This window comes from Aulonocara stuartgranti (assembly GCF_965226115.1).
Source record: "Aulonocara stuartgranti genome assembly, chromosome: 14".
NCBI classification, from domain to species: domain Eukaryota; kingdom Metazoa; phylum Chordata; class Actinopteri; order Cichliformes; family Cichlidae; genus Aulonocara; species Aulonocara stuartgranti.
Window position 1 is genome coordinate 2,468,853 of NC_138950.1, and position 10,373 is coordinate 2,479,225.

General features: G+C 44.2%; 1 protein-coding gene across 1 annotated transcript; it reads left to right on the forward strand.

Annotated features, from left to right (window-relative positions):
- Window positions 1-1,263: 1,263 nt before the first annotated feature.
- LOC309687309 (calpain small subunit 1-like) lies at window positions 1,264-9,378 on the forward strand. Its single transcript, XM_082502167.1, has 11 exons — window positions 1,264-1,408; window positions 2,788-2,846; window positions 2,929-2,965; window positions 3,352-3,444; window positions 6,763-6,820; window positions 6,951-7,015; window positions 7,155-7,223; window positions 7,315-7,393; window positions 7,579-7,695; window positions 8,282-8,340; window positions 9,070-9,378. Exons 2-11 carry the CDS (start codon window positions 2,800-2,802, stop codon window positions 9,094-9,096), a joined length of 651 nt encoding a protein of 216 aa, XP_082358293.1. The 5' UTR covers window positions 1,264-1,408; window positions 2,788-2,799; the 3' UTR covers window positions 9,097-9,378.
- The last annotated feature ends 995 nt before the right edge of the window (window positions 9,379-10,373 follow it).

Below are 10,373 nucleotides of genomic sequence, written 5' to 3' on the forward strand. Positions count from 1 at the left end.
CATCCGGTTATACCGCATGAAGAAATCATTTATGCGAGGTTTACACTTCATGTTATCACCGCCAAAGGATACAGACATAGTTTTAAACGCACAATCATAAAAATGAAGAAAATAAATGTGATAAAACATAATCAATTTATTAATTAAACAGAAAATACAATTAAATAAATAAAATGCTATTTTCTGCTAAACTCCCTCCTTAAAAACCACAAACTTAGATAAAATAAAACAAATGCAATCAACTATCAACAATACAATAATATAAAATAAATATTTATAAAATACAAACACAAAGTAAAATAATACAAAATAATTAAATTATAAATGCATTAAAATTTAATAACTAAAGTCAAATGAAAAGAACAAAAATAAATCAAATCATAAAACCTTATAAAATACATAAACAGCAGAGGATTCATCTAAAGAACTGTAGAATAATTCAGTGCAAGTTATTCCAATCCACACTTCTCTGCTTCAGAGTAAATAATGATAGTGATGCCTTTAATAATGTCTCTGTAAACGTGTGTTTATGAGGAAGTCTTTGTCACGATGTCAGCTGTAGTAACATCAGTAATGATGTGATCTTCAGTTCTCGAAGCTGAGACACAAGCTGAGCTCCACAGAGAGGCTGGAGCTGTCAGAGGAGGCGTTTAAAGGTGGGAGACGTAAAACAGGTCAGCCAGCTCTTTAACAGACACACCCACTGAAACAGGAAAGATGGAACATATCTGAAATATTTCTGGCAGTACTCAGCTGATGGATCAGTGGCTAGAATGTTCCTTTTACGTCCCACCTTGTCCAACATGATCTTTTTCCTGAAATCTGAAAAGTTCCAGGTCTGAAGTCTGTGAGTCAAAAGAAACGCAGACAACATTTACCAGGTTATCAGAGGATAATAAACCACCCACATCATTTCACATCACGTCGAATATAAAAACATTAACGTGTTCATCTGCCCCGGGCAGGAAAGGCTGACCATGTCCACAGCAACACTCAGGTAAGCTGTGGACGAGTTGGACCCAAAGTGTGTCAGGATAATATCCCCCACACCACCAGCAGCCTGACGTGCGTTTACAGACAGGCTGAATCCACGCTTCCAAACTCTGATCGTTGAAACTCATCAGAACAGCTAATATGAGGTGAGGTCTCCTCTGTTGGTGATGAGTCATTTGACCTGTGGGCCCCTGAACGCACCACGTATTTGAACTCTAGAGGGCGCTATGATCTGGCGGCCTGCCCGTGCATATGTGCGTGTGTTTGGGGAGGGGTTGATGACGCATTGAAAAAGAACGCTGTCAGTGGGCTCGCCCTGCAGTTCCTCCGTGTCCGTGTTCCCCGCAGTCCGTGATCGTCTCTCTGTCGCCGGCTCCGCGGTCTCTGCCTCCGTCTGTCCTCAGCTGAAGCTTCTGTAAGTACCACAAAGCTCCTCTGTGTCCTGTGTGCTGGCTTTGCCTCAGCTGTGTAAAAGTGCAGAATTGTGCATGCTGTCCCACCCACCCGGTGGAAATTTACAAAACAAGGTTAAAGTGGAGAAAACAACCCAGCGCGGCCAGAACACGGAGGCATGGAAAGATTACCGAGGGTGAGATAAGACAGGAGCTGTGAGCCTTCAGTACCGACGGAGCCTCCTCCCGCCGCTGACGCTGCGCTTTATTTAAGAAAACATGGCACAAAATGGACAAGTGTGTGTGTGTGTGTGTGTGTGTGTGTGTGTGTGTGTGTGTGTGTGTGTGTTACTAATATGTTTAATACTCTTGTTTGAATGAATCGAAATACACTTAAAGTACAAGTATAATCGTTACTACTACATAAAAGTTACTACATGAATTACTGATTCATTCATATTTGATTATCGGTTAATTTGGTCAGATTACTCAGACTGGAAAATTGTGAGTTCCCTTTAAAAAGAAGAAAAATGTCTTTTACATTTGATCAATGAGCTGTGAGTTTAATTCGTCTGAGAAAGCTGAATAAAGCGAATCCAGCGGTGGGAGGGATGCTGGGCTGAATGGAACCTGAGAACTGTTCCAGACACAATCATTTCATTTGAATAATAATCGTTGAGTTTGTTGTTTTAATAATCTCTGAGAGCCAAAATGAGCTCAGTGGATAAACTACATTTACTCATGAACTGCTCCAGCTTCAGGTATAATAATAATAAGCACTGTGTCTTTGCAAGAGTCAGCAAAATAAGAAGTAACAGAAGCTTTAAAGTAGAATAACATAGAAATACTTGAGTGAAGTACACTAAAATATTAGATCAGTAAAATGCTTGAGTACATGTACTTGGTTAGATTCCAGCACAGGTCGTATTTGTAAGACTGACAGTAGCGTTTCATGTTGAGTTCATATTCATATTTCAGGAGGGGTGGTGCCACCACGTGTCCCCTCTCTGGACACGGCCCTGCCTCTGAATGCAGTTTGGAGCCTGATGAGTTAGTTGAAAATATTTAAAGCATGTAGTTTAATGAATCAGTGTTTGTTCTCTTTATATGATTATTTCTCCATGATGATGTTATTAATATGAAAACGGGCTATTATCAGAAGTATATAATCATATTATCATATTATTATTATTATAATAGTTATTATCTATGACATCATACTGATCAAAGAGTATAAAAACGTTAACTTTAATGAAACGTTCGTTAAACTTCTGCGTGAGTTCGTCTGCAGTCGGCGGTTTCTGTCTCGACCTTGGTGTTCAGGTCATTTACAGCCAGTATGGTGAAAAACCTCCCGCAGATTTCACGTATCAGTGTCGATTAAATCTTCGGTCTTTTTCAGATCGACGCCAAAATGTTTCTGTTGAAAGGAGTGATCGGGAGCGTCATCAAATCTGTGACGTGAGCACACTTTTTCTATCAGTTTCTACTCGAGTGTTTATGCTGAGCTAGGCTAACCGAGCCTGTGATTTCTTCCCCACAGCGACATCGACCCGTCTCAGTTCATGCCGTCAGACCCTGTAAGTACTCTGTAAAGTCTGTCCTAATGCAGCCTCCAACATTTCTAATGAAAGCACAGGTAGATTTGCGTCAATGAGAAACGGGAAAAATAGATCCCAGATCAAATTTCTGCTTGTGTGCAGCACCTGAATGTCGATGAACAAGTTTTAATATTTAATGTAGCAGAAACAGAAAGATTTTTTGTCTTGTTCCTGTTAACAACTGATGACACACAGTGGATAACTCTGAGCTTATGTGCATCGCTTGAACCTTGAACTGTGTGACTGAAGCGACGCCCTCTCAGTGGAAGATTTTATGTGCAAACAAACACACAAACTGTCCAAACACAGTTGGAGGGAGGATGTGTGTGAGTGTGTGACCTAACAGAAGCTTCTTCTGTGTGCAGCCTCCTCCCCGCAGACCTCTGCAGTTCGCTGAGGCCAATGAGAGCGAAGAGGAGAAACAGTTTCGGAGGGTTTTCAAACAGCTGGCTGGAGATGTGAGTGCACCTGTGTCCTGATGCTCTTCTCTTTAAACCAGGCTTAAAGCATTATTGGGGGCGTGGCCTCTTTCACTAAACTTTTAAAGTCACTGTGGTGTCTGCAGAAAGATCAGCGGCCCCTTAAATCAGCTTGTTCTGGTGGGTAGAAAGTGTATTTAGGCTCATCTGCATAGACTGGGTAACACCTGTGCACTCTGTGTTTGTGCTCTGGTGCCTGTTTGGAGCATTTTTAGTAGAAACGGTGAAGGAGGACCTGCAGAGGGTTGGCGTGACAGAGGAGGACGGTAAAGATGGAGCAGATGCTCTGCTGTGGTGACCCCTCATAGAAGGCGTAGAAAACCTGAAGGGTGAAGTATAAGTAGTCAAGGTGAGAAAATGGACAGGGGACCGGACAGACGGGATGAGGGTTGGAGTATGAAAAGCAGGCAGACAGGTGTGGTGAGGTGTGATGGCTCAGGTGAAGCACAGACACTGACTGAGAGAGAGAGAGAGGGCCTACAGCTGCCGACTGTGCACAGCTGTATGTTTAGCATCTGTGCTAGCAGCATGCTACAGTACGATGCGCTGCTTGCTGTGAACCAGGAAGAGCTCCTGTGTATTTTTACTGGCTTGTAAAGCTGTGAAGCAGCCTTGTTGACAGCGGTGTGAGAAAAAGTGTGACTTTCAGAGCTTGTTCTGTTCATAAATATCTCATAACATTGTAGAAAGGCCTTTTCTGGATATCGGACCTTTAACAGAAAAATAAAAACTGTGCGCAACGAGCTCGAACCAGCTCAGCAGCTCTGGAGTTTCCACAGCAGTGAACTAACTGTCAGTTTGCACTTCTAAACTTCAACCGCCTGTTTTTGACCCGTGAAACGAGAAACTCCTGTAGCAGGGCGCGGCTGTACGCTCAAGTATCATCCCTCACAATAAGGACAGACATGGTTTCTGTGTGCTCTGCAGGTCGTATACAATAGAAGGATGTGTGTAGATGGGTGCATGCTTTATCTGTGCATTTACACTAGAAAATACTAAATGCACTTACAGTGCTTCCATCTGTATTGCTGACTAGAGGGTGCAGTATAGAAGCAGGAAAACTACAATATCAGGAATCAATTGTGTGTCGTGTAAATCTGCAGTCACAGAGTCCAAAGATAAAAACACAGAGCTGGAAATCAGGAGCTTTAAAGAGTCGCAATTTGGTCGTCTCAGGAGCACAAGGGGAAGCCGACTCTGTGCGGTTGGTTGTGTGTGAGTCCCCGAGTCATGTGGGCCCCTGACTGTAAACCAGGCGCAGATGTGCTTGGATGTTACAGCTGCAGGTTGAAGCCCTGAGCCACAGAGTGCAGCGCTGAGACGTCCTCGCACCATTACAGCCAACCGGGAAAGATCGTTATTGGTCAGATAATGTCATTAAAAATGCTCCAACAGCACAAACACAGTGCAGCTCAGGGACTCCAACTAGCAGACAGACAGCAGCTACCTGTGCCGCCATCCACCTGTCAGAGGCCACGCCCCTAATAATGCACACTTTAAGCCTTAATACAGTTTAAATGGGTGAACTCTAAATACATTCAGCCCCTGTACCTGAGGGGGAAATTATCTGTGGAGACCAAAACTTCCAAACCAAAGAATCAAAGATGACTGAAAAAATAAAGAGAGCTGGAGGAAACTGAATTACCCTTAACATCAGTGACTTCAACGTGATGAGGTGAAGAGTGTTTCCTACTTTTTTATCGAAGCGAATGTGTGTGTTGGTGTGTTTCCAGCCACTGACCTCACCGTATCCATGTCAGAGAGCCTTAAATATGATTTGGAGGTTTGTAAATGAAGTTAGTGAGAGCAGAGAAAGCTCCAGAGCTGTTCTTATTGTGCACTAGTGATTGTCTTTAATGTGCTTCTTCCTGGCCCTGCTGTACAGTCTACACTTCCACTCTGAGATGTGCTTTCTTTGGTTATCATAATTTTGCTGTATTATATTTTAATCACAGTGGAGTGAAAGCTCCTTCTGGGACTGGATCAGGAAATGCCACCGGTGTAAAATTCAGCCAAATCAAACATGGAGCCGCACTCTGTGGAAGGCCTGGTGAATAAAGGAGCAGCTTTTTCCTGCTTTTTAATTATAGCGTGCGGTTCTGTCGCAGACATAAACAGTGAACTCGTTCGGTGAATCCTCTGACAAACATGTGGAAACTGCAGTTCGCTGCAGGGCGTGTTACACAGAGAACTCCCTCTCTGCATTCCTGCCATTGTCTGGCACAGCCGCAGTCATGCTGTGTGTGTGTGTTTCTTCTACTCATCTGATGGGCGTGCGCACCAGTTAGACCAGAACACAGCTGGTTCTCGGCTAAACCAACAGCAGTGATAACTGCTGTGACAGAGGCTTGTAGTAAAGTATGCTCCTCCCATTTGCTTCAGGCGGGTGGAGTCAGGAGGCTGTGAAAGGTGAGTACTTTGTGGAAATTTCCAGGAGTTTAGTTTACCCTTAACATCACTAAGGGGAGCCCGTCAGGTGACCGGGGCTGATGCTGTCGATGAGTTTGCAAAGCATGAAAACTTTGAGAACAGGCCTGGTTGTATCTGAAGAGGAGGAAGACCTCGACTCAGAAAGGAAACGGAAGAAAGGATTTCTGTTCTGAAGCTTAACGTTGGGCCCAGATGTGATGAACACCTGCAGCTTTGTTAGGTCTGCAGGGCCACCTTATAAGGCCCAGTATACTTGCTGTAACACATACTGGGCCCACCTAGTTATCTTTGGCTCACAGAACAGTTTTTAGTGCCATAAATGCTCCTTATTCAGTACAGTGTTTGTCACGTGTGGCTTCTTCGTACTTTTTTACAGTTAGATGTAAATAGTGGAAAAATGAAGTAAAAAGAAGAAGGAAAAGAGATTGAAGTGACTCAAGTGGCCGTGACTAAGAGTTTAGAGCTTCAGAGAAAGCTCGGGAAACATCCCAGCTCACTGCCGGATGAACATTTGATTTGAAGTCGAGGTTTGTGAGCCGATCGGCCAGCATGTGAAAATAAATCTTTCCCGCTCACCCCGTGGCCTTGGAGCCCAGCTCACAGCTACAGGCTTTCATCGCGTGAAGAAAAAAAAGAGTTTTTGAGGAAGCCGCGTCCGGAACTTTTAGCGCTGCTTCTGTGTTTTGGTTGCGTGTTGTTGGCAACAGTGACTGCAGTGAGTCAGACGCTCGATCGAAGGCTTTGGTTTGAGTCATTCTGTGAGGCTGTGACTAACTCAGGGGACTTCCTGTGTGGAGAACTAATACGCTGTGTGTGTGTGTGTGTGTGTGTGTGTGTGTGTGTGTGTGTGTGTGTGTGTGTCTCCAGGACATGGAGGTGAGTCCCAATGAACTGATGAACATCTTGAATAAAGTGGTCTGCAAACGTGAGTCTGGTTTCCTTCTGCAGCTCATTAAATCGTTCTTATTGTTATTTTCTAGTTTCAGTGTTTTGTGTGTTTGCAGTAAATTTGTATTTTAACTAAGCTGAACTGAAGTTGTGGATCTGTCGTTCAGATGGGAAGCTGAAGACCGACGGCTTCAGCAGTGAGTCCTGCAGGAGTATGGTTGCTGTGATGGACGTATCCTTCCACAAAACATAGTGCAGACTGAACACAGTAATCTCAGTGGTTGCAGAATTAGTAGCAGCAGATCAGATCACGGTTCTCAGTGAGTTCTGCTTGTGTTGCTGAGTTTGACCTTTGACCTGGCTCCCATCAGAGTGACAGCACAGGAAAACTGGGCTTCCACGAGTTCAAGTACCTCTGGAATAACATCAAGAGATGGCAGGTCGGTCGGGAGCAGCCGTGCAGACGCACTCTGACGGTTTCCACGCTGGTTTTATGTTTGTGTTGTTTATTATTTGTTGTCTTGTTTTCAGGGCATCTACATTAACTATGACACCGATAACTCAGGTGTGATCAGCGCTAGCGAGGTGCCTGGTGCCTTCAAGGCTGCAGGTAAGAAATGCTGCTGTGTGTGTGTGTGTGTGTGTGTGTGTGTGTGTGTGTGTGTGTGTGTGTGTGTGTGTGTGTGTGTTCATACATTTGTTGGGACCAAAACCTGGACGTTCACTGTACTTGTGGGAACCAAAGACGTTTGAGTGTGTGTAGTTTCATACTAAGTGTGTGTGTGTGTTTTGCAGGCTTCCCGCTGAATGACCAGCTCTACAAGATGATTATCCGTCGCTATAGTGATGAGAACGGCGATATGGACTTTGACAATTTCATTGGCTGCCTGGTGCGACTGGACGCCATGTGCAGTGAGTCTCTCTTCACCCTGTGATTTCAGATATGCGTGCACTCGGCTGTCCGACCGTCTTATTTTCAGCTTTACGTTTCTGAACACGTAAAGTTTGTATAATGATGTGTTTAACTTTCCTCACCTGTGAACAGCTGTACATGCTGTACATGACGTGTTGTCCCTACTTCTTTGTCTCTCTTATGCATAATAGAAGTAGTTAGTGTATCTCCAGTGTGTTGCCGCGTGGGGTGTGGTGAACCCATTTGCACGAGTCTATTCTCAGAGGAGAGACAAACCCAGCCTCAGGGGGTCAAAGCTATTGTAGCTAGTGGACCAATCCCAAGCCCAGATAAACAGGAGGGCTGTGTTAAAGTTCAAATCTGTGCTACACCAAAACATGTGGATCCGTCCACTGTGGCAATCCCCTGGGAAACAAGGGACCAGCCTGAAGCACCTAGTTCATCTCTAACCTACACCAAACTCCTCCTCCCTCCTCATCCACCCAAGAAACAAAAAGCACAGAAGAAAATTTTTTTTTATATCAATTTAAAATGCACAACCTGTGTGTGTGTGTGTGTGTGTGTGTGTGTGTGTGTGTGTTGCAGGAGCGTTCAAGACGCTGGATAAGGACAACAGCGGCACCATCGATCTGGACGTCAAGGAGGTAAAACCCAGACTGGTTCACTTCAGAATGTTTTCTAATTCTCTCGATTCTGAAGTTTAGACACTGAGTGGACGAGTGTGGTAAAAGTAGGAACGTGTGTGTCAGCTCACAGGGGAAAAGATCCAAACACAGGAGACGAGGGTGCATCAAATTCATCAAGGGGCAGGCAAGCAAAATGGGTGGGGGTCGGGTCAAAGGCCAAAGACGAGAACGAGATTAGAAATGCACGGAAACAGTCTGAAGTAGGAAAAGAAAACATGATTAATATTTTGCAATGATATGGAGCAGAAAAAACATGAGGTGGAGACGGATTTACTGACTGTGAACCACAGGAAAAAAACAACTAGTGCCTTAAATCTGTATTTTTTCTAATATCCACTAGGGGGCAACATTTCTTCTTCTTCATTGACTGCGTTATGGTCTCAATCCCTAGTTTCAAGTCTTTTTGAGCAAAGCATCCTTTGATTTCGTAATTCTGGCCTGATGATGAGTGCACAGTCTCCCTCAGTCAGAAATGCTCAGCTCGAGGCTCAGCGAGCAGTAATGGCCACATCGTTCTTTTCTATACAGTCTGGTCTGGTTGGAAATGAACTTGAATCGCACAGAAGTCTGTAGGAAAACATCGGTCAGCTCCTGGGGTGACAATCAAACTGAAACTATAAAACCGAGGAGGACAGAGGACGGCTTGTGGTCACATGTAAACACTGACGGTCTCTTTCTTCCTCACAGTGGCTTCAGCTCACGATGTATTCGTGAGGCGACGGAGGGAAGCCTCTCCACAGCTTCTCACTTCTCACACCTTCTCCTTCCTCTCACTCAACCCGCGATGCGCAGTTATCGTCTTCATCTCTGTAACGGGACCAAAACGCCGGCACTGAGCAGACACGAAGGGAAAGCTCGTGCTGCCGTTGCACTCTCCGGCGCTGCGGCATCTCTGTGTTAAAGATTTCTGTTCTTTTGTCTCTAAATGAATTTTATTAGGCTGAAAGTTTGATGACTCTGAATGTTTGAAAGAATAAACTGACACAGCTGATGCTACAGTTGTCCTTTTCTCTGAGTTTTCATGCACGCTTTGTCCTTGTTCATGCACGTGACCACATGTGATGTTACACTCATTCGTCTGATCAGGAATATTTTTTACTGCATCAAATTTCAAAGCTCAACTTCAGCCTGCCGAGGTTCTTCTGCAGCCCCGAACCTTTAGTGGCAGCTCTGCTCGTCTCGCAAGTGAAAGATGAAATATTGCTTTTACGTTTTCATTCATTCATTTTGACTTTTAAAGACACTTTACAACACCTTACTTGTTGAGCTTGATTCTTTTATCTGAATGTGAGACATGAGACAGGCTTAAAATCATGGCTGTTTTATTCTTTCCCTTAAACTGTGAAGATTTTTTGGAAATTTTAAGCGAAGTTACAAAACCTGAGTTGAAATGTCCTTCAGAAAATGTGTTGACGAATCCTAAAAGATTTTATTGTACAGAAACCAAAAGGATGATCGGCTTATGGATCCTAATGGTGTAACTTATCCTGCAAGTTTAACCTGTGAGATGCAAAACATTCAAAAGGTTTGACATTTTCTCTTCAGCTTATTTGTTACCCAGTGCAGTACCGTCAGAGCCCACCAGGGGGCTTCAGTTCATAAGCGGTCACACCAGGCATGAGCGGCTGAGAGCGCCTCTGGCAGATGTCTGAAAAACAAAAGCTTAATGAAAACTGTTTTTACACAGTCTTCAACTTCAGTTTGAATTTGGTTAAAAGTGGAGGGTCGTCTCTGTCCTCGACACCTGAGGTCCGCACACCTCGTTAGGAAACGATGAATTTGATGTTCAAAGAAACACCATGTGAACCAGACAAAAACTGGTTCACCCAAAAGGCAAAACGCCAAAACACAGACTTAACAATGTGGTGTATGCTGTACAGTGCAGCGAGGAATGCTCAGACCTCTACATTGGAGAGACCAAACAGCCACTTCACAAGCGCATGGCACAACACAGAAGAGCCACCTCCACAGGACAAGACTCAGCAGTCCAT

Coding starts and splice junctions, on each gene's coding strand:
- LOC309687309 (XM_082502167.1), top strand. CDS start 2,800: ATGTTTCTGTTGAAAGGAGTGATCGGGAGCGTCATCAAATCTGTGAC. Junction 3,445..6,762: donor TCAAACAGCTGGCTGGAGAT/GTGAGTGCACCT, acceptor GTGTGTCTCCAG/GACATGGAGGTGAGTCCCAA. Junction 7,016..7,154: donor GTATGGTTGCTGTGATGGAC/GTATCCTTCCAC, acceptor GGCTCCCATCAG/AGTGACAGCACAGGAAAACT.